Genomic DNA, 24,768 nt, shown 5'->3' on the forward strand with positions numbered 1-24,768 from the left:
CCTCCATATGCCGCGGGAGCGGCCCAAGAAATAGCAACAACAACAACAGACAAAAGACAAAACAAACAAACAAACAAACAAATAAACTGAGTTATAATTCTATGTCACACTTATGCCCACACAAAAGTGTCTGGTGAGTTCCCATCGTGGCTCAGCAGTAACAAATCCGACTAGGATCCATGAGGATGCTGGTTTGGTCCCTGGCCTCACTCAGTGGGATAAGGATCCAGATCGGGCATTGCCATGAGCTGTGGTGTAGGTTGCAGATGCAGCTCAGATACCACATTGCTGTGGCTGTGGTATAGGCCCGCAGCTGTAGCTGTTCAACCTCTAGCCTGGGAATTTCCATATGCCATGGGTGTGGCCCTAAGAATCCACAAAAAGAAAAAGTTTTGTTGAATGAAAAGGGATTGAGGAAGAGAATAATTTGGTACAGAGTTGTTTTAAAGCTCACTTCTTTTTTTATTTTGATTTGTTTGGCCACACCTATGGCACATGGAATTTCCCATGCCACAGCAGCAACCCAAGGCACTGCAATGATAACACTGGATCCTTAACCCACTGTTAAGGCAACTTCCAATACAGCTCACTTCTTGATCACTTCATTATGATGGGATTTTATGTAAGCTGTTTTTTAAATCCACATTGTTAGATCAATGTGGCCAAAAGAATTACTGTAAAAGATCCAAATTTAATCATAACCATGTCCATCAAGAAAGTATTTAAGACCCTCTTCCTTAGTTTTTAGTGGGAGTCTTTCATTTACAACGTTTTAAAAGCTTAGATATCAAACATTCAACATCTGTTACTCTTTACTAGCTCCCCTAAAACATAAATCATTTTTAATTAATAATTTCTTAATACAGAAGAAATCTTAACAGTGAAAATTCCCTTATCTTAAATGTCTCCATCAGTGGCAACTTTTAAGTGTCCTGTGCATCTTAATACATAAATTCTCAAAAATGTATTTGTTACAGAAATGATGCAAGTGAAAAATAAACAAGAAAAGGAAGAAAAAGAAAAATCAAGAACAGTATAGCTATGCAGTAATATTTTCATATAAGATACAGTCAACTTCATGGTATAAGCAAACAGAAATTACTATCTTATCATTTATCTTAACTATGTCCTCTGAAATTAGATTATTGACAGTAAAGCTAGAACAGAACTATTAAATTTTCATGTTAATGAAAAATTTTTAAGTCATGCTAAATTACTGATGAAATTATAAAGGGTAAATGTAATGTAATATCTTACAAAAGGTATACTGGTGAAAACACGATAAATGTAACAACTATATTTCTATCTTAAAAACTTTATTATTTGCCCTCCCCCTCAGCCCTCTGGAAAAAATGACCGCAGTGATTAACTGAACAACTGGTATATATTCTATAATACTAGCAGCTCCCAATTAACAACTGATATTGTAAATAATGGAAAAGGCCAAATACTGATCATAAAAAAAAGTAAATTTAAGCCACAATTAACTGGAACAACACTAGCAATAGCCCTTAGCCTTGTGCACCAAAGCAAAAGTAAGAAAGAAAAGATTGGGAGCCTTGTGCACCAAAGCAAAAGTAAGAAAAAGATCATGGCTCAGTGGAAATGAATCTATCATCCATGAGGACACAGGTCCGATCCCTGGCCTTGCTCAGTGGGTTAAGGATGCAGAGTTGCTCTTAGCTGTGGTGTAGGTCACAGACGCAGCCAGGATCTGTTGTTACTGTGGCTGTGGTGTAGTCCAGTGGTTGCAGCTCCGATTTGACCCCTAGCCTGGGAATCTCCATATGCCACAGGTGTGGCCCTAAAAAGACAAAAAAAAAAGAAAGAAAGAAAGAAAGAAAGAAAAGATTGCGTGATTATCCGAGCACCTGAAGCAACATCTACAGCATCAAAGGAAAAAAGTGGGGGGGCCTGCCCGCTGCAGAGGCACCGAGTTTGATCCTGACCTGGCACAATGTGTTAAAGGATGTGGCATTGCCACAGCTGTGGTATGGCTCATGGTTGCAGCTCAGATTCAGTCCCTGGCCTGGGAACTTCCTTATGCCATGGATAAAGCCACGAATAAAGAAATTTTTTTTTTAATTTATAAGGGAGGAAAATGGTCTCCAAGCCACTCCCATAAGGAAGTAATTTGGAGGGAAAAAAAACATGAATGACAGAGGAAGCTATAAGAGGATGGCATTCTGGCCAAAAGAGGCAAAAATAGCAAGGTCTCAAACAACAGGAAACTAAAGAGTACTAACTCTACAAATTACTCATTTGAGGAATGTTCATAAGTTGGGAACTATCTGAATAAAACAACTTAGCCTAAAAAATTAAACTTGAAATATACTTACGGATCAATAGAAACTTTAATGCAGGTCATGTTCTTATCCCTCTGTTTATTGTCAGCTGCATTAACTACAAAATTAAAAAGTTACAATAAATAAATACAACATGGATACAGCTACATGTGATCACTAATATAAACATTTACATGTGGTAATAGTTAATCGAAATAAACACTGCTAACTTCTAATACAAAACCTTTTTTTCCAAATAATGGTCCAATGTTTTCTAAATAATGCTATCTTCTAATAAAAAACCTTTTTTTCCAAATAATAGTCCAATGTTTTCTAAATAATTTCATATTGCACCAAGTCAGTTACATCTTCTACCATGAAACAAGGTTGCAGGGGGGAGTGATTTTGTGATATACAAAAACAAACATGAAAACATTTGTAGTTCACAATCCCCTATACAGGCCTAAAAGTAAAAAAATAAATTTTAATTAATTTTAGCTTGGTAACAAATAACTACTTTCTCTCAATCTCCTTCAATTAACTAGTGATTTTTATAGACAGATTGAGCTGAAATTAGTTATTTTTTCATTAGAAAGGCAGTCTTTGGCAGCCTTAGAAATCAGAATTTTAAATCTTATGAACTATATAAGGAAATCAAAAGGGAAATTAAAAAATACCTCAAGACAAATGATAATGAAAATACAACATTCAAAATAAATGGGATGCCACAAAAGCAGTTCTTAGAGGGAAATTCGTAGCAACAGGCTTTCTAAAAAAAGAAGAAAAATGTCAAATCCACAGCTTAACCTACCACATAAGAGAATTAGAAAAAGAACACACAAAACCTAAAGTCAGCAGAAGGAAGGAAATTATAAAAATCAGAAAGGAAATCAATAGAGACTCAAAAAAACAATAGGGAAAAAAATCAATAAAACTAAAAGTTGGTTCTTTGAAAGGATAAACAAAATTGACAAACCTCTGGTCAGACTCAGCAAGAAGATAAGAAAAAGAACTCAAAGTAAGAAATGAAAAAGGAGAAATCTCAACAGATACTGCAGAAATACAAAAAAACCATAGCAAATACAATGAGCAATTATATGCCAGCAAATTTGACAACCTAGAAGAAATGGACAACTTTTCTAGAGACATACAGCCTACCAAAAGTGAATCAAGAATAGATCAACTGAACAGATTGATCACTAGAAATGAAATTGAATATGTAATAAAAACTCTCTCTACAAACAAAAGTGCAGGACCAGATGACTTCACAGGCAAATTCTACCAAACATAAAAGAAGAACATATACCCATCCTTCTTAAACTTTTCCAAAAGGTTCAATAAGAAGGATACTCCCAAAGACATTTTATGAAGCCACCATAACCCTAATACCAAAACCAGACAAAGATACTACAAAAAAGAAAATTATAGGCAAACATCTTTATATGGATACAAAAATTCTCAACAAAATTTTAGCTAATCAAATCCAACAACATATAAAAGATCATACACCACAACCAGTGGGGTTTATCCCAAATTCATAAGGATGGTTCAACATAGGAAAAATTAATCAATGTCATATACCACATTAACAAAAGAAAAGTCAAATACCTCATGGTCATCTCAATAGATGCAGAAAAAGCATGTGACAAAATCCAACATACATTCACAATTAAAAACTCTTACCAAAGTTGGTATTGAGGGACCATAACATAATCAAAGCCATTGACAAACCCACAGCCAGCGTCAATATTCAAGGGAGAAAAGCTGAGAACCTTTCTGCTAAAATCTGGAACAAGACAAGGATGCCCACTCTTACCACTTATATTCAACATAGTATTGGAAGTCCTAGCCACAGCAATCAATTAGACAAACAAAAGAAATAAAAGGTATCCAAAATGGAAGAGAAGAGGTAAAATTGTCACTCTATGCAGATGACATGATACTATATATAGAAAACCCTAAGGACTCCACAGAAAAACTATTCAAACTGATCAATGAATTCAGCAAAGTAGTAGAATGCAAGATTGACAGTCAGAAATTGCTGTGTACTAAAAATGAAACATTAGAAAAGGAATATAAAAATACAATACCTTTTAAAAATCACACCCAAAAAGATTAAATACCTAGGAATAAATCTGACCAAGAAGGTGAAAGACATATGCTGAGAACTATAAAACATTAGTCAAGGAAATAAAAGACAATTCAAAGAAATGGAAAGACATTCCAAGCTCCTGGACTGGAAGAATTAATATCGTTAAAAAGACTATACTACCCAAAGCAAACTACAGATTCAGTGAAATCTCTATCAAATTAGTCATGACATTTTTCACACAACAATACAAAAATTTATATGGAACCATAAAGACCCAGAATTGCCAAAGCAATCCTGAGTAACAAAAACCAAGCAGGAGTCGGGAGTTCCTGTTGTGGCTCAGTGGTTAATGAATCTGACTAGGAACCATGAGGTTGCAGGTTTGATCCCTGGCCTTGCTCAGTGGGTTAAGGATCCCGCGTTGCTGCATAGGCTGGCAGCTACAGCTCTGATTCCACCGCTAGCCTGGGAACCTCCACATGCCACAGGAAGTGGCCTACGAAATCGCAAAAAGACAAAAAAAACAAAAAAAAAAAACAAAAAAAACACCAAGCAGGAGGCATAACTCTCCCAGACTTCAGACAATATTACAAAGCTACAGTAATCAAGACAGTGTGGTACTGGTACCAAAATAGACACAGACAAATGGAACAGAATAAAGAACCCAGAAATAAACTCAGACACCTGTGGTCAATTAATCTTAGACAAAGGAGACAAGAATATAAAGTGGGAATACGACACTCTCTTCAACAATTGGTGCTGGGAAAACTGGACAGCTGCATGTAAATCAATGACACCAGAATACACCCTTGCACCATGAACAAAAATAAACTCAAAATGGCTTAAAGACTTAATAAGACAAGACACCATTAAACTCCTAGAAGAGAACACAGGCAAAAAACTCTCTGACGTCAACCATACAAATGTGTTCTTAGGTCAGTCTCCCCAAAGCAATAGAAATAAAAACAGGAGTTCCCATCGTGGTGCAGCAAAAATGAATCCAACTAGGAATCATGTGGTTGTGGGTTCGATCCCTGGCCTCGCTCAGTGGTTATGGATCCAGCATTGTCATGAGCTGTGGTGCAGGTTGCAGATGCAGCTCACATCTGGCATTGCTGTGGCATAGGTTGGCAGCTGTAGCTCCAATGAGACTTCTAGCCTGGAAACCTCCATATGCCTTGGGTGTGGCCCTAAAATGCAAAACAAACAAACAAACAAAAACCCTATAAAACAGGAGAAAATAGTTTCAAATGATGCAACTGACAAGGGCCTAAAGTCCAAAATATACAAACAACTTATACAACTCAACAGCCACAAAAAAAAACAAACAAACCAAAAAAAACCCAACCCTACTGAATAATGGGGAGAAGAATGGAGTAGAGATTTCTCCAAAGAAGATATACAGATGGCCAACAGACACATGAAAAAATGACATCACTAATTATTAGAGAAATGCAAATCAAAACTACAATGAGGTACCACTTCACACTGGTCAAAATGGCCATCATTATTAAGTCTACAAATAACAAATGCTGGAGAGGGTCTGGAGAAAAGGGTACCCTTCTTCACTGTTGGTGAGAATGTAAATTGGTTCAACCGCTATGGAAAATGGCATGGAGGTACCTTAGAAAACTAAATATGATCCAGCAATCCCACTCCTGGGCATCTAATCCAGACAAAACTTTCATTGAAAAAGATACATGCCCCCCCCCCCCAAAAAAGGGAGTTCCCATCGTGGTGCAGTGGTTAAGGAATCCGACTAGGAACCATGAGGTTGCAGGTTCGGTCCCTGCCCTTGCTCAGTGGGTTAACGATCCGGCGTTGCCGTGAGCTGTGGTGTAGGTTGCAGACGCGGCTTGGATCCCGCGTTGCTGTGGCTCTGGCGTAGGCCGGTGGCTACAGCTCCGATTCAACCCCTAGCCTGGGAACCTCCATATGCCGTGGCAGCGGCCCAAAGAAATAGCAAAAAGACCAAAAAAAGAAAAAGATACATGCACCTCTATGTTCATTGCAGCACTATTCACAATAGCTAAGAGATGGAAACAACCTAAATGTCCATCGACGGATGAATGAAATAAGATGATGTGGTATATATACACAATGGACTACTCAGCCATAAAAAGAACAAAATAGTGCCATTTGCAACAACAGAGATGGAACTAGAGACTCTCATACTAAGTGAAGTTCAGAAAGAGAAAGACAAATACTATATAATATCACATATCTGGAATCTAATATATGGCACAAATGGACCTATCTACAGAAAAGAAACTCATGGACATGGAGAACAGACTTGTGGTTGCCAAGGGGGAGGGAGTGGGATGGACTGGGAGTCTGGGGTTAGCAGATGCAAACTATTATATTTAGAATGGATAAGCAATGAGATCCTGCTATAAAGTACAGGGAACTGTATCTAATCACTTGTGATGGAACATGATGGAGGATAATGCGAGAAAAAGTATATATATATATATCTGGGTCACTTTCCTATATAGCGGAAATTGACAGAACATTGTAAATTAACTATAATAAAAATTAAAAAAACAAAATTAACCTTACAAATTATAACTAATAACATGTTTATATATATTAACCACTGCTTCAGTAAAATGTGAACACAAGCTAGCTATCAAACTGAACTTCAATAATAAGAGGAAAATGTTCCTGATACTGTGTAGTCTAAAAGTAAAGCTGATGGACAATTGGCAGACAAAAGTGAAAGATACAAAATATAAGCAACCAGTTTTAGTCTCCCATTCTTTTCCCAAAGACCAAAATAAGCTTCAAGAGATCCACACAACCCTGTAGGAAACCTCAAGTGGCACTGATGAGGCAGGAGAACATGGAGTCTCCATAGAGAATCCTTGGCTAAAAACACTTCCCAAGTGCAAGCATTCCCCAAGAGTCAATTAGGCATCCACACTTCATTGTGATTTAATTAATCATATAATTTGGAAAGAATACAGATATTTGGAATAATGGCTGTTAAACCTGGTTGCCCAACAGAAATGCCTAATTTCTTGATGAAAAACACAAGTTTGTATGTCTCACCTCAAACTAACTTTATCAGCCCTCCCAGGTGACTGGGATGTAGGGAACCCCCAGATGACTGCACATACAAGACCACAGACTAACCTTGGGATTACTGACAAATACAAGACATTCATCTTACAGATGAACAAACACAAAAATATGGTGTTCCTAGACAGGAGAATATTATAGCAGATAGTATTTAAGTTTTTTAATAACATTTATACTCAACATAGATGACTTTACAATTTATAAGTCTGGCTTTATATATATATACAGAGTATTATGATTATCAATAGAAACAGATACATTAAATCTTAAGCAAGTACTCACCCAAAATCTCATCAAAGATCTTGTATAAACCTGGCACAAAAGTAACTTCTCTGCAATTCATTCCTACATCTTCATCATACACCCACATTAGCTGCATTGAGAGAAAAATTCAAAAGAACTTATAAGGTAAAAAAGTGCTTAACATCACCAACTTTGTCACTTAGTGTGCAGATACGTAGATCTTCAAGCTAGGAAAATGTATACTATTTCAGTTGCAGTCAATCTCACTGTATTCATATTCAACTTAATTTCAAAGTTGAAAAATTGTTTCGTATCAACTCTGTATTTTTACTCAAACATAAAAGTCAGCCTTCATAGTAGGCACCAAGAATTATTAGAAACAGTATTTAAGGAGTTACCATCACAGTTCAGTGGAAATCAATTATGACTAGCACCATGAGGACAGAGGTTCGATCCCTGGCCTCGCTCAGTGGCTTAAGGATCCGGCAATGCCATGAGCTGTGTGTGGTGCAGATCGCAGACCCAGCTCAGATCTGGTGTGGCTGTGGCGTAGGCCAGCAGCTACATCTCCGATTTGACCTCTAGCCTGGGAACCTCCACATGCTGCAGGTGTGGCCCTAAAAAAATAGACCCAAAAAAAAGAAAAAAGAAAAAAAGAAACAGTATTTAAATAAAATAGGGAAAAAATTACATTTACTTTCCCCTTTTACTTCACATGTTGTATTTTTCTATAGTATAAGCAGCAGGGTAAAAGAATATGAACACGGCATTACTATGGAGTCAGACGCCTACCTTTGAATCCTATTTCTCACTAGTTGAAAGATCTGAGCAAGTCACTTAAATTTATTTAAGCTTCAGGGTCCTCATTTACAAAATGGAAATAATAGTACCTACTTCCCAAAATTGCTGTAATAAGGTAATTTGTGCAAGCCAAGTCCATAGCAAGCTCTAATTAACAATCTTAATGTACATATATAAATTCTAGAATTTAAATTAACCACAGTATGAACTTACGAACTAATTTAAGAACTTTTAAACAGTTCATATGGCATCATTCTACTGTCCAATTCTTCTCTATACTCTATACTTCTGATGGTTTTTATCTCCTAACTTTTTTAATCTCTAGTAGGAAATAAAGGAGTCCCTTTGTGGCTCAATGGGTTAAGAACCTGACTATATCCATGAGGATGCAGGTTTGATCCCTGGCCTCACTCAGTGGGTTAATGATCCAACATGGCCTCAAGCTGTGGCATAGACATAGGTCGCAGATGCAGCTTGGATCTGGCATTGCTATGGCTGTAGCATAGGCCAGCAGCTGCAGCTCCAATCCCACCCCCCAGCTTGGGAACTTCCATATGCCAAAGGTACGACCCTAAAAAGAAAAAAAAAAAAAAAAAAGAAATGAAAACATTTCTACCTCTTGGATTGCTCTCCCTACTTTGCATATTATCAGACACATGAAATTATGTACTCTCAAAGCACATACTCACAAAAACTTTATTAAAAAGTAGATACAGATACACAACTCCTAATTCCAATAAAATTTAATAATTACCTGTGTCAATGGCTCCACTGACCCAATGTACGTATCAGGACGAAGGAGGATATGTTCAAGTTGTGTTTTTTTCTGATACACTCTCTCAACAGATAACTTCTTTGAAGAATCATTTTTGTTTGCAGTTTCTGACTCTTCCTTTTTTGCAGCATTGTTCTGATCAAAAAGAGTCTAAAATTAACCAAAAAATCAAATTTAAATAACCTACCAAGGGGTAAACTAAAATGTATATGGACACATGATATAGGTTTTCTCTTTGACAACAAAATTATCTTTCAGACTGAATTTTAAGTTCTAGAGAACTACAGCTCTATTTACTGACAGCTGAACTCTTTTTATAACATAATGTGAAACTTCAGTTTTGACTGAGCCCCAAAATGTAGGTATACATAGTTACCAGAATAGCTAGAACAGCTTATAATTAATTAAAAGAAGAAATATTTCCCAATTATGTAAGATACCAGGCTAATTTTTGTGATCCTAAAAACTTTCCAAGGAATGTGAGTTCTGATCAGGTTTTAGGTTGACGATGACTAAAGTTGGTGGCTGCAGGAGTCCCCAAAGCTTCCAGATTTAAGTCCCCTGCCATTAAGCTTCTGAAGACTATAATAAATAAAAAGTGGGCAAAAATAACCTAAAGGAAATAGTAGGTTATTGTAAGTATATGTACATACATATATGTAGCATGTACTGACATGGTTGAGGATGCTAAAATGGTTTTATGAATCTCAAAGTTCACACTTTTGTAGGTCAAGCCAATAATTCCTTACATCCAGCACTAGGTGCCCCATTACTGAGGCATCCTATGATTCCAGTTTCTCTACCAATTCCAAAGAGGCAGAAGTTGGTGATCCTAATTCTAATTCCTACAGCAGATAAGGATCCCAAACAAAAACTCCCACAGTTTGGAGATTTCCCTGTCTTCTTTAAAAAGCAGCAGAGAACACATTTCTCTCCTTCTGGAATTCCCTAATACTGACAAATAAGACACCCCACTAAAAGAAAGTTATTATGATGGTCTGTTTTTTTTTTTTAAGTCCAAAAAATAACTCAAATATAAGACACAATGAGATAGTTTCATAGGTGTTTGAATTGCAGTATAAATGAAACAATAACAAATAATGGGAGACTATTTTAATAAGCAATATACTACTTCAAGACTGAGGCACAATCATCAACTTTGTTATTATTTTTAAAAACATGTCAAATAAACAGTTAAAAATCAAAATATATATAACTTCTGAGTACTCTAAACCAGGAAAATAATTTTGACAAACACTATGAAAGTTCAAACATCAATTATAATCTTCTAATGCCATAAATTTTACATAAAATTAAAGAGATTTTCTTATACATTCTTTCCCTTATAAAGTTACCATTAACACTGCTCAGAGTCAATTAAGAATAGCTTTGGACATAAGACAATAATTCTGTTTCATAAGTCTTCATATTATATTTCTCTCAAAAGTCAGACAATGAACTAGCTGACCAGAATAATTAATTCAATCTTTTAAATTGCCAGATAGTCTCCAAATTTTTAATCATGTTCCTTGCTTTTCATGATAAGATCATTGATTTATAGAAACAAAGTTGAACAACAAAAATGCAACTGAGGAGTTCCCGTCGTGGCGCAGTGGTTAACGAATCTGACTAGGAACCATGAGGTTGCGGGTTCGGTCCCTGCCCTTGCTCAGTGGGTTAACGATCCGGTGTTGCCGTGAGCTGTGGTGTAGGTCGCAGACGCGGCTCAGATCCCGCGTTGCTGTGGCTCTGGCGTAGGCCGGTGGCTACAGCTCCGATTCAACCCCTAGCCTGGGAATCTCCATATGCCGCGGGAGCGGCCCAAGAAATAGCAACAACAACAACAACAACAGACAAAAAGACAAAAAAGACAAAAGACAAAAAAAAAAAAGCAACTGATTTTTTAAATGGGTCCTCAAAATAAAACAAAGATCATAATGACTAAGATAACACTCTAAAAAAATGCTTAAGCATGATAAATGGTATCCATTCAAAGGTGGATAACAGCAACTTCTCATCCTTTAACTTAGAACTGTTCACAATTTTGGCATAAAGTTTCAGGAACTTGAAATAACCATGCAAGTCAAGGTTTTCCTAGCCCAAGCAAATCCTCCAAAACAAATCCCACCACAGAGAAAACATTTTTAAGATTAAACTCAAACAGAAGCTAATTGGGATGAGTTAACACTGAGCTAAAGTGATACACAGGTATGCAAAACAGAGGGTGAAGCCCTACTTCAGTCCTTCTTCTTCAAGATTGTAAACTTTGCTACATCCCCTTACAACCATTTGCTACCTCTTCTTCCCAAATGGGTACATAAGAATAAGGAATGTTTAGTTTACACCTACCAGATCCCCAACAAGTTCAAAAAGTTGTCATTCTTGCTAAATAATGTCTCAAAAAGCAGAGATTATGTAAATGTAGTCAGCTTTGTCAGATTATAATTTGTGCTTTTCTCTATATAATATATATAAACATTATATATATATATATAATGTTTTAATTATAATATATATATAAACATTATAATATATATATTATAATATATATATAATATATATTATAATATATATATAAACATTATAAACATCTATAAAAATATATAAACATTAAAAAATAAGCGTGACAATATGCTTAAAACATTTTATGCCAAAATATTTTTTCCTAAGCATCATATGAAAAGTGCTGAGGAAAGAAAAAAAGGTACCATTCTATTTCATGTAATGAAAAGGAATATGTATTATTTATAGAATATAATACAATAGGTGATTTGTAGATATTTCAAATTAACTCTCAATTATGATACCATATAATTTCTAAAACTTCATATAAACCTTTAAGCCTGGATATTTTACTGAGTAAATATTTTCATTACCTATACCAAGGAATAAATAGGTGTGTTAATTATAAACTTCTATTACTATAACTTTTATATAAAATTATGTTAAAAATATATAAATTTATATATTATATATAATTATATATTATAAAGTTATATATAATCAGGTTTGTTTTTGTTTTTTAGGGATGCACCTGTGGCATAGGGGATGAATCAAAACTATAGCTAGAAGCCTACACCACAGCTTCAGCAACACAGGATGTGAGCCATGTCTGTGACTGGCACCGCAAGCACAGCAATGCTGGATCTTTAACCCACTGAGGGAGGCCAGGGATTGAATCCATATTCTCATGGATACTAGTCAGGTTTTTAATCCACTGAGCCAAGACACAAACTCCATCAGGCATTTTTAAATTAGTAGCTGATTAAAACTATACTGTTCAGTGAACAAAGTTATGAGGAAGAGTATAAAAATATGAGTCCATTTTCATCAGAAAAAATATATATATACATGTCTAGGAAAAAATGTGAACTATACCCAATAGAATATCAATACAAATTATTTGTGGGAAGTAGAAATATTTTTCATTTTCTTTTCTGATAGGCCTTTTCTAATTTTCTACAATGAACATATATTTTAAAAGCTTAGTAATCCATACATGTCAAAACATAATTAAGCTAGAATAAAACTGAAGATTACTTTTTTCTAGAGGCACTGTTTGTACTTTCTTATGACTTGTGCAGTTCCAATTTATTTACTAGAATCTAGGCAAAACATAAGTGAAACCAAAACAAAGAAGCCTGGAGGTCCTGACAGTGTAGAAGAAGTGGATACTGTGGCCGGGTTTGCCTCATACCTGCCTATTCTCAACTCAAAAGACAGTCTGCATGCTCACTGACCCATGGGCAGCAAACAGGAGGTTCTCTCCTGAGAAGACTGTTAGATTTTCTGACAGAAGCCTGGATTGTCTCTTGCACCTCCTACTTACTAGCAGAAGTGCCCCCTGAGTATCGTTCAGGCTGCAAAAAAATCTGAGGGTAAGGGGAGAGAGGGCAACTCCCTCCCCCCATTCAATGGGATGACCCCATCCCTAGAACAAACGAGCCTGAACACTAACACCCTTGGCCTGAGAACAGAAAAGTTAGGAGAAAAAAATGTATTGATCACCTTCTCTGCAATTATTAATAATAGCTCTTTAAAAGTCACTGAACAGAAATTCAGTTTAAACACTGTTGCTGATAATATTTAGAAAAGAGATTAATTAGCTTCAACAAAAACAGCCCAGCAAACTTTTATCTACACATTTATAAAAGCACTCTCAATCCCACAGATGAAGAGTGATATATACTTGATACCTATAGGCTGAGAGAATTTGCTCATTTTAAGTGTTGGAATATTTTTTAAATGATTTAACCTTTTCTTATATGTTAATAATATGATATATTGTACTACAGTAGCTGCACTAAGTATTGCACATTGAATAAAAATTAATGGTATGACCTTGAAAATAGTCAATTACCAAGAGCATTCTGAATAAATTAAGGTCTGATAAAATTGAAATCTTATAAGTTTGTTTGTAATTTAGTTTACTGCCTTTGTGTGGACAAATTACTAAACTATTTATAGTCATAAAAAATTCCAGCACCCAATTACACAGGAATCTAAGCACTCAGGGCAACATTTTCATTTCCATACAAAACTAAAGACAGTGAACATGCAGAATAAACCCATATTAAGATAAATATCCTCCACATAACTAAAAAAAAGTTAATTCTATTATTTGTGATTTACATATTTGATGATGCCATAATTGACTTTTGCTAAACTTCAAAAGTTTACTACCATGTTGAGCAATGCATTATTGAAATTTTTAAAATTTTAACAAAATATCAAAATACATAAAATCTATTTTAGTGTGTTTACAGCACTTTTGCAACATTGCTAACTCCTAATAAAATATTGATTCAATACATAAAATTCAACCTTTATCAAGGATATTTCTAATCAACTATACCCCAATAAAATTAAATTCCAACAAAACAAATTCCTAATTTCCGAAAGAGTAGTGTACCAAGATCATTCTGTAAAAATAAAGACTTCTATTCACAGAGTGGTCACCTGAGATAGCAATTTGGGGCGATCACCCAGTTTCTGTTTTTCTGTATGAGAATGAATTGCTGCCAAAGAGGAGAAAAGAGATGGTCTGCCAGTTGGTGCAAAAAAAGGAACTGAGCCACTCATTCACAAAAATCTCACCATCACCAAGCCAACAAGAGTGGGACTAGCAAAAGCTTAGCAATAAGCCTCTTCTCCTATCTTCTAAAAATGACTCCCTCAGATTTCATTTTATCCTTTTATAACATCTCCTCTTCTTTCCTCCCTCAAAGCTACCATGCTTTGATATTCAGTTTAGCCATATTTCACTCAGATAATCATGGAGAGAGGCATGTTACCTGCCCACCATTCATGGGAAAAAAAACAAAAACAAAACAACCTATCAATGCTTCTTTCATCAATGTGCCTCCAGAAATGCCCTTCCAAACCAAGGGACAAGGAGAGAGGTAGAAGACAAGAGATGTTTATTTAATATTATAAGAAATGCTTAAATGTCCATGGTGGGGGGAAAAAAAAAAAAAAAACTTTCTCTTAAAGGCATCCAAATCAGAAAAAACAAGTGAAACTGTCACTAATTACAGAGGAAATGATATTACATAGAGTAAACCCTAAAAACATCATAAAACTATTAGAATAAACAAATTTACTAAAGTTGTAGAATACAAAGTCAATATACAAAAATCTGTTGTGTTTCTATAAACTAACAATGATCAGAAAGAAATTGAGAAAACAATTATAATTGCATCATTTTACAATCACTTTTTATTGTTACAACTGCAACAAAAATAAAAATGCCTAGAAATAAATTTAACCAAAGAGGTAAAAAAACAAACAAACAAAAAAGCCTGTATACTGAAAACTTTAAGACATTGACAAAAGGAAAATAAATGGAAAGATAGTCTATGTGCATGGATTAAAAGAATTATTGTTAAAATATCCATACTTCCCAGGGCGATCTGCACATTCAACACAATCTCTATCAAAACTCCAACATTTTTTTCACAGAAATAGGTAATCTTAAAATTTATATGGAACCACAAATGACTTCAAATTGCCAAAGCAGTCTTGAGAAGGAAGAACAAAGCTGGAGGCATCACACTTCTGAATTTCAAACTATATTATGAAGTGATATAGTAATGAAAACCGTATGGTAATGGCATTAAAAAAAAAAAAGACACATAGATTAACGGAACAGAATAGAGAGCCCAGAAATAAACCCATGCATATATATTCAATTACTTTACGACAAAGGATTCAAGAACATACAAGTGTGAGAGCGCAATTTCTTCAATAGGTGGTGTTGAAAAAAATTGGACAGCCACATGCAAAAGAATGAAATTGGACTCCATCTTACATCTTACATCACACACACAAAGTAACCTAAAAAATAAACATCACACACAAAAAGTAACTCAAAAATAAACAAATGGGAATACATCAAACTAAAATGCTACTGCACAGCAAAGGAAACCATCAACAAAATTAAAAGGCAACCTACCAAATGGGGAGAAAATATTTGTAAATCATGTATCTGATAAGAAGTTAATATTCAAAATACATAAAGAACTCATACAACTCGACAGCAAAAAAACAAAAACAACAACTTGTTAAAAAATGGGCAGAGGATCTAAGCTGAAATTTTTCCAAAGACATACAGATGGCCAACAGCTGTATGAAAAGGTGCTCAACATCACTCGTCTCAGGGAAATGCAAATCAAAACCACAATGAGCTATTACCTCACACCTGGTAGAATGGTTATTTTCAAAAAGGCAAAAAATAAGTGTTGGCAAGAATGTGGAGAAAAGGAACCCTTGTGTACATTGGTGGGACTGCAAACTGGTGCAGTCACTATCTAAAACAGTATGAAAGTCCCTCAAAAAACTTAAAAACAGAATTACCATATGATCCAGCAATTCCATTCCTGGGTATTTGTATGAAGAAAATGGAACATTAATTTGAAAAGATACATGCACCCCCCCCCCTTGTTCCCTGAAGCACTGTTTACAATAGTTAAAACAAGGAAGCAACATAAATGTTCATCAGTGGTTGAATGGATAAAGAACATGTGTTTATACATAATGGAGTATCATTCAGCTTTAAAAAAGAACGAAGTGTTGGAGTTTCCATGGTGGCACAGTGGTTAATGAATCCAACTACAAACCATGAGGTTGCGGGTTCAATCCCTGGCCTTGCTCGGGTGGGTTAAGGATCCGGTGTTGCCATGAGCTGTGGTGTAGGTCGCAGACATGGCTCGGATCCTGCGTTGCTATGGCTCTGGCATAGGCCAGTGGCTACAGCTCTGATTAGACCCCTAGCCTGAGAATCTCCATATGCCGTGGGAGCGGCCCAAGAAATGGCAAAAAAGACAAAAATAAAAAATAAAAAATAAATAAAAAAGAACCAAGTGTTGCCATTTGGGACAACATGGAAAGACCTAAAGGGTATTATGCTTGGTGAAATAAGTCACAGAGAGAAAGACAAATACTGTACAATCTCAGTTACATGTGGAATCTAGCATAAAACAACCAAACTCACAGATACAGAGAACAGATTAGTTTTGCCAGTCAGTAGGAGGCAGGGGCAAAATGGAGTGATGGTGGTCAAAACATAAAAACTTCCAGTTATAAAATAAGTAATCCTAGGGATGTAGGTGACTATAGTTAATAATGCTGTGCTGTATATCTGAAAGGATAGATTTTAAAAGTTCTCATCACAAGGAAAAAATTATGTAACTACGCATGGTGATGAATGTTAACTAGACTTATTGCGATCATTTTACAATATAAAAAAATTCTCAAAAAATTTAATAAGAAAATTTCCTCAGATAAAAGAAGTAAAAATACTTACCACCAGATTTTTTTTTTTAAAGATATGTATACTCATCTAAGAGCTTACTATGTGCAAAGAAAGCATCACAGGAATTATATGAATATTCTCAACCCTCATAAAAGCCCCATGAAGTAGACCCCATTACTAACAATTCTCTTTTACCAGCAAAGAAACTGAGGTCTGGAGAATTTAAGCTAACAAAGCTAATACCTGAAGAAGCTGAATTATGAAACCAGGTTATATGACTTTCTAGCCCATACTTTCAAAGAGCACTATATGCATGTCAAGATAATATATACCCTGAAGAGGAAGTGTACTCTCTAGCTTTTCCCGAGAAGGTGAAATAAAGGTTGGTAGAAGGAAATATATAGGTACTCCCCAGGAAGGTTTTTTTAATCCAGTGATATCAAGGTGGAAAAGACAAATTGTGTTGGTTTTTAATGTTTTTAAGGAGGGGGAATGTATAAATGATGGTTAAGGACATAGGCCTGGTTTAGGAGTTCCTGCCATGGCTCAATGGAAATGAATCTGACTAGCATCCATGAGAATGCAGGTTCCATCCCTGGCCTCGCTCAGTGGGCTAAGGATCCAGCGTTGCCATGACCTGTGGTGTAGGTGGCAAACATGGCTTGGATCTGGCACTGTTGTGGCTGTGGTGTAGGCCAGCGGCTACAGCTCCGATTTGTCCCCTAGCCTGGGAACTTCCACATGCCTCTGGTGCAACCCTAAGAAGACTAAAAAGAAAAAAAAAGAAGAAGAAAAAGAAGAAGAAGAACAACAAAAACAACAACATAAGCCTATTTAAATCCCACCTTTGCCTTAGCCATGTGTCTAATAGTTAATTACTTAATCTCCAACCCTCTGTTTCCTTCTCTGCAAATGGGAATAATTATAAAGATTTCTTCTTGAAAGATGGACCCCATTTGTATTAAGATTTTTTAAAATACAAAAGAAAAATATAAAAATAAAAAATGTTTAAAAGAGGGTTTTTAAAAAACATACTTAGTAAAATGCAACTGTTGCTAACTACTGGTGAACACACCTACTTCTATTCAAAAAAGTTAGCAACAGTTCACAAAAATTGTTTCTAAATACTGCCCCAAGAATGTATCTAAAGAACACTGCTACTTAACCACTTGTCCTAATAATGAGGGAAGACTTCTCAGTAAGTTAGTATGTCAATTATCTAATTAGTAACAGTAACTGAGGTGGGATTATGTATCCAGCTCTTTGCCAAGACCTATAAAGGATACAAACAAGTAAAATACATGGTCTCTGACTTCAGTTTATAATCTAATGGTTAAAAGTATCACACGTGAAAGTTACATTAAAAGGAAAGACCTGATGTTTTATGCTCCCTAAGGGTAACAGAAAAGGATGAGTATAAACTGAAGGAAAAAAGTTTGGTGAGACTTTGAGCTAGCCTTGAAGAGAAATTAAGATTTAGACTGGTAAAGAAAAGAGAAAGAGATATTCCCAAGGGAAGATGAGCATGCAAAGTGAGAAAAACAAACATGATGTGCAGGGGACAGTAAAGAGGTAAATCTAACTAGGAGCACTATAGGGAATAAATTTTAACTGGCACACAGCTTATGAAAGAACTGACTTGAAAAGTCTGGTTGAGAATTTTAGACTTGCCATTAATGAGCCAGTAAAGTTCTTAAACCAAATCTTTAAACAACACTAAATATACAGTGATGTTTCCTGAATTAGAAATATTCACAGTCAAAAACACATTTTATATTTCATTGATTGTTACTTAAAAAAAAAAAAAAACCTACAATGTGGAGTTTGCACTGTGGTACAGTAGCCATGAGAGCGTGGGTTCGATCCCTGGCCTTGCTCAATAGGGTCTGGGATCCATTATTGCCGTGAGCTGTGGTGTAAATTGCAGATGGAGCTTGAATCCCGCATTGGTGGGGCTGTGGTATAGGCCAGAAGCTGTAGCTACAATTAGACCCCTAGCCTGGGAACTTCCATATATCAAAGGTGTAGCCTTAAAAACTAAAAAGCAAAACAAAAAAAAAAACAAAAACAAACAAAACACACCTACAATGTTAGGGAGAAACACTGAAAATACTTAGGAATGAAGTGATGTATAATTGATATAATTGCTGGGTTTGCTTTGCTTCAAAATACTGAGAAGGGGAAAGGTAGGCGACCTTGAGTTGATAACTACTGAAGCCTGATGATAAAGGGTGGCTCATGATTTTATAAGCTTAATATTTTCCATTGAAATATTTGTTTTAATCTACCGAATTAGCATAGTACTGGGAAAAGATCAATATTCACATAGCAATTAACTCTATTTTAACATTTCCACAAATTTATTTTTTGCAACCACTGAAACATGATAAAAAACTGACTAAAGAAAAATTATTGGGGTGTACAAATCAAAGCTTTACAAACTAAAAGTTAATTCAAGAAATTCTGCTTGATTCAGAGAAGCCTTCATAGCTGCTGTCAGTTTTAACTCAAAATAGTTTTACCCAAGAACTTCTATTTTTCAGTTTTTAATTAAAAAAAAAAACTTCAGATACACAAATCAAACACAAACCCAATATACGATTAAAAGAAGTTAATGTCCATCTTAAACCATTTTGGTTTGGGATTTCAGATACTGAAAAGTAAACTTTTGTGCAGTAATGATATTAACACTACATAGTAGCACACATCCCAAAAGAAGTTAACACCAGCAACACATGGCATTACCACCCCCAGCCCCCTACAAAGAACAGTATCAGGGACTAATTACACCTTTTTTCTGTTACCCCTAAAAAAGGAAGCAATATAACACATTCCAATAAAGAAGAGACTAGGTTGAGAAACAGATGACCTCTGCAACAAACCCCTGAACTCTTGCAAAGGAGTAATCTGCTTTCATTCTGGCTCAAAGATATTTTATGCAAAAGCAACTCTGTTCTTCTCAGTGTTCATTTCTTGAACTTCATCAATAAAAACAAACATTTAGGAAGCCTAGAACTATGCTATGAATATTATCTCATTTAATTATCAAAGCAACTTTAACAAATGAAGAAACAAACTTATACAGATTAGGTCCCTTTGTGCAAAGTCCTGATGACTATGCGTCAGACAGGATCTGAATCTACGTCTGACATCAAAGTCCACACTCTTAAACACCTCTCTTGTACTGCTCCTCAAATAATTAAACTTTGGTCTATGGTCAATGATGTATATTAAGGACACAAAAATATTCATATAATCTGACAAATTTAAAGCAAGCATCAAATCTTAAGGCAGATTTATGGAGTGACTGTCTTTTCAATAAATTTCTAATTAAACAAGAGAATAAGTTATATATAAAAGATTAAGTGGTCTTTACTTATTTTACTATATTTCCCATAACAGTTTTATAATAAAAATATTGAATCAATAAGTCGATTTTAGTTTCAAATGAATTTTTCTGATACTGAATGAGACCCTCTAAGTTTCATGAAATTTCTTAGTAAATTAAGGGAAAATTTCCTATGGAGCTTGAATGAAAAAGTGGTCATTCAATCGTCTTCAAAGTTAGGTGACAGTAAACTAAAATACTGCTATTAAATGGTAAAGCTAACCAATTCAATCTCGGAGCAAAATGTTTATACCATTACAGAGAATCAGAGGTCCTCAAAGGAAACACTGATCAGGCCTCAACACTTCCAAACAGTGAATGAGAACCATCTGGCTAAGTTCATTTTCAGAAGTTGTTTGATTTCAGTAACAAGGTTAAAGGCCATCAATTTTAGAAAATGCTTCTTTTCCATTTATGCATGCCTCCTCCACCTCATGTTCACATGGACTGTTAACTTATTATCTGACATTTTATCCCTCCTGGCTCTAGTCTGTTCATACTACATTACTGAAATAACCTACAAAATTTGGCGAGATCCAAAAATAAGAGTCTGGCGAGTTATTTTGCAAAGCATCTTGGCATACAAACATGAACAGTTAAAATATTTTTGTTATCAGTAACATGCTTGTTACAAAGAATACTTGCCAATACAGCAGAACTGCTACTCGACTCACCTAAAGCTCATCCAAACAAAGAGAAAAATGAAGAACTTAATAAAAAATGCCAATTTGAAAGTTTACCTAGGTGTTTTGAAAAAGCGAAGGTCCACTGAAAGTCCCTGAGAAACGCAACGCATTTTTCTCCTGGATACCTAGTCAGTTGGCTGAGCTGGACTTTCCGTGCGTGTAGGAAATGACCCTGGTCTGAACTCTATGCTGAGCAAGTGAAATGCGGGTGAATTATCGATCCGCCGTGGGAATCAGACCTCTCTAGGTCTTCCCTCCTCTACTACTTCCTGGCAGGAAGTGAGCGCCAAAACCCTTTAACTCCTGAACAAATGACTTTGGTCGCCAATCCAACAATCTCCATTCAGCCCCCACCCGGTTTCACCTGCGATGCTGACGCAGGTGAGCCCTTCTTGGAATAATCCCACTGTGACAGATGGACGATCTACAGTATATCAACTGCTGTGAAAGGGCCACCCCGAATGCACTGTCGACTAAGACTCTCCGAACCGCAGTGAAAAAACTGCTGTAGCCGAATTCCCCACCAAATCCATTCTTCTTTGAGAGATGAGAGCGTCAGGAATGGTTGCATTTGCAACACATACGCGCGCGCCCCTCTCCCCGGGATTATTTTAGGGCACATTGGAGAAAGTGCTGACCCACATGGACACACATGCATTACTGCCATCGGATCATCTCAGGTGCCTGCCCTGGAAAGATGAGGCGGGGCGCCTGTCCTGTCCCTGGCTGGTCCCCCAAAGTTTCAAGTGCACAGGACACTCCCGAATCCCGAGCCTCCGGAGGCAGAGAAGAAAGAAGGGCGGGAGCTGAGGTTCTGCAGCGGGAGCCCCGACCGGCCCAGCTCAGGACCGGACTTCCCCGCCCCCGCCCGGGAACAATGCCTCGCCCCGACCCCCGCGCCGCCCGCCACTCACCACCCAAGTCAGCGCCGCGTCGCCGCCGACTCCCGCGCCTCCGCCGCCCGCCTTGGCCATGGCGCCCGCTCCCGGGCCGAAGCCGCGCCGCCTCCCGCGCTGCCGCTCCGCACCACCGCCCGGCTGCCGAGCCCTAGCGGCGCCGCCCCCCGCGCCCCATCGCCGAGGCCCGGGCGCTCGCCTAGCTGAGCCCGCCGAGGAGGCCGCGCCGCTCGCAGCCCTCAAACTCGAGGCGCGCGGCCGCGCCGCCCGGGCCTAGCGCGGCCGCCCAGGCGGAGGCGCGCGAGCAGGAAGCGGGCGGCAGCGGCGGCAGCTGGGCGGCGGCGCGGCCTCCTGCCCGGGGCCCGAGCGCAGGCGGCGAGCGGCCGGCAACCCGGCGTCCGGACGTGGCGAGAACGAGGAGGCGCCCGGTCCTTCCTCAAGCTCCTCGAAGGCCGCCGCCCGGGGAGCAGGAGCGGATGGCCGCTGCCACAGAAGGCGCCCGCGTCGGCGGATCGGCAGCTGGACTTCCTCACACACAGTCGCCGAGAGGGACAATGAGCAGATCCGCCGCTGCCGCGGTCGCCTCCCTCTCGTCCGGCATAACACCGCACACACTCTCACTTGGGGGAGGGCTGGGGGGCCGCGGGAGGGAGGGCGCGGCGGCCGGCTGTCAGTCACGCCGCAGCGTCCAATAGGGGCCCTGTTGGCCAACCTGCCGACCAATCACAAAATTCTATGCCCCCGGAGGGGCGGCACCCAAGGGCACACGTCATTGCGGGTAGCAACCGAAGGGAAGACTTGAGGCTTTTTTGTTTGTGTGTGTGGCCATTTGAAGGGAGAGCAGGGGCTGCTGTCAAGGGTCGTTGGAGGGCGGCTAAAGGAAAGGGTCGAATTGGTCTTTGGTTGTTTTTAATCCTTCAAGCGTGCCTTTTAAGATCTGCTGGCGAAGCCAAGGAGCTTCTTTGCCCGGGGCCGCGGGGGCGGAAGGGGGGGCGGGGGCAGGAAGGAGCCGGAGGCCGTCCCGAAGGGGAAAGTATTTTTAAAGAGCGGTTGTAAACCACAGGCAGCACGTTGCAGATCGCTGGTGCAAGGAGGGCCTATGACCTCCGCTCCCCAAGGCCCCGGGTGGACGCTGCTGTAAAAGAATTCTTGCTCAGACCTTCCCCTCCTCCATCTCTTTTCTCCCTGTCCTTCCCTTACCTCAAAAGAAAACTGGTTTAGTTTCAAGAAAACTGCTTTTAAAGAACTTAAATGGTAACAGAGGCACGGAGAACGTTCTCAGGAAAGAATGCCAGGTGGGTTGAAGGTTCTATGCTACCCTTTGATGACCTTCTCTCTCCTCTGAACAATGCAGAGATGTCACTGTCACGTCTCATTCTCTTCTGTCCAGAACTGTGCCCGCTGCCTCTAAGCGCTCTAATTTTTTAATTTTCAAATGCACACTAAGGAATGATTTCGTGCACATTAAAGCTTTCTAAGAAAGAAATTACCCACACAGCCTCACCATAGTCTGGCAGACGGAAGATGGCTTTACTTTGCCCTGCTTTTCTATGTAACTCCATCGTGTGCCAGGCTCTGCCATGGGCTCGAGACAGTAACGGGTCCCCTAATTTCAAGTCATTTATACCGTGGCTCATGAAACAGACTAAAGGGGAGTTAACTGTCACCAAAATGAGTACTTGAGGGCATGAAGTGCCACCAAATACTTGTGACAAGAGAGTTTTTAAGATGAAAGCTTTATTGCTGCCTTATGAAAAGGTGTTTTTGTGAACTTCCAACTGTGGATTTCCTCTCGAGGGAAAACAAAAAATGGCTCAAGTCACATCTTTCAACTGACTTCTGAGTCCAAGAGGTGGGGAACTCTGAAACATGGAAATAATTTAAACAGTTTTTTTTTAATTAGCTCTCTAGTGGCCATGTAATTTTGGCATATTTGGGACTTTAGTTCAGAACAGTGAAGCCTTTCTTTACCTTGAAGTGCCAGCTTGTGAATCACAGACCAAGGGCTACTCCAGGCTCTGAACCTATTCAAATAAGTATCTGGGCCTTGTTATTTAACTTCACCTGCCTCTGTTTGGACCTCCTTAAATGGAGGGTTTTATTCTTGCACTTACTGTGACTTTACATCTTCACAGTACATATCTATTCTACAAGTTTGAAAAGGGGTAAATAATTTTGAATCCCATCAAGTTTTTAAATAAAGATTATGCATAAAATAGAAGCCAAGCTATAAAATATGTACCCGTCTTTTTTAAACTTCAGTTTTCAAAGCTTTTCAGTCTCAGCTTTTGAAATGAATAAAACCCTATATTCAAAAGTCAGATGAGTGAATTAATTGAAATTCATGCCCATCTTTTCACTTGCCCCGAAGTTGAGGCATTGAGTTCTTTAGCCTTCTAAGCATGAAGATCATCTAGTAAATGTAACTCAGTTTATTCTTATAAAACCACTGACTTACCTCAAACAATAAAGGAGTTGTTCAATATAAATGCAAATCAACAGTTTAAAGCAGAGATTCGTGATGAATAGAAGATACCTAGACAAGTATCTCAGCTCCTGAAGACACCTTGACCTGTTTAACCTCTTGCAGCAGACTTAACAAATATTTATGATAAAAGTGATTGTATCCAACTTCAGTGGAACTTTCCCTTCTGGGGTTTTATCCAGTAATTTTCATTTACAGAATAATTATACTAATAACTGCTGCATTAAAAAGCTCCTATGTCAAGTTTTGTCTCATTTGGAATAAACACATGAATAAAGTAATA

General features: G+C 37.8%; 1 protein-coding gene across 2 annotated transcripts in view; it reads right to left on the minus strand.

The window, feature by feature from the left end:
• TOP2B (DNA topoisomerase II beta) overlaps positions 1-22,093 on the minus strand; it is a 71,416-nt gene extending 49,323 nt beyond the window's left edge. The window contains exons 1-4 of one of the 2 annotated variants that reach the window (XM_047769194.1): positions 22,019-22,093; positions 9,257-9,412; positions 7,741-7,831; positions 2,340-2,403 (exon numbers count right to left, since the gene is read on the minus strand). In XM_047769194.1, the coding sequence (XP_047625150.1) occupies positions 2,340-2,403; positions 7,741-7,831; positions 9,257-9,412; positions 22,019-22,078 (371 nt within the window). In that variant the 5' untranslated portion in view covers positions 22,079-22,093. Of the gene's footprint in view, positions 1-2,339; positions 2,404-7,740; positions 7,832-9,256; positions 9,428-22,018 lie in introns of both variants that reach the window. The other variant, XM_047769190.1, reaches the window with a different exon arrangement.
• Positions 22,094-24,768: the final 2,675 nt, after the last annotated feature.

Source organism: Phacochoerus africanus, chromosome 1 (genome assembly GCF_016906955.1).
Source record: "Phacochoerus africanus isolate WHEZ1 chromosome 1, ROS_Pafr_v1, whole genome shotgun sequence".
Classification (NCBI taxonomy): Eukaryota; Metazoa; Chordata; class Mammalia; order Artiodactyla; family Suidae; genus Phacochoerus; species Phacochoerus africanus.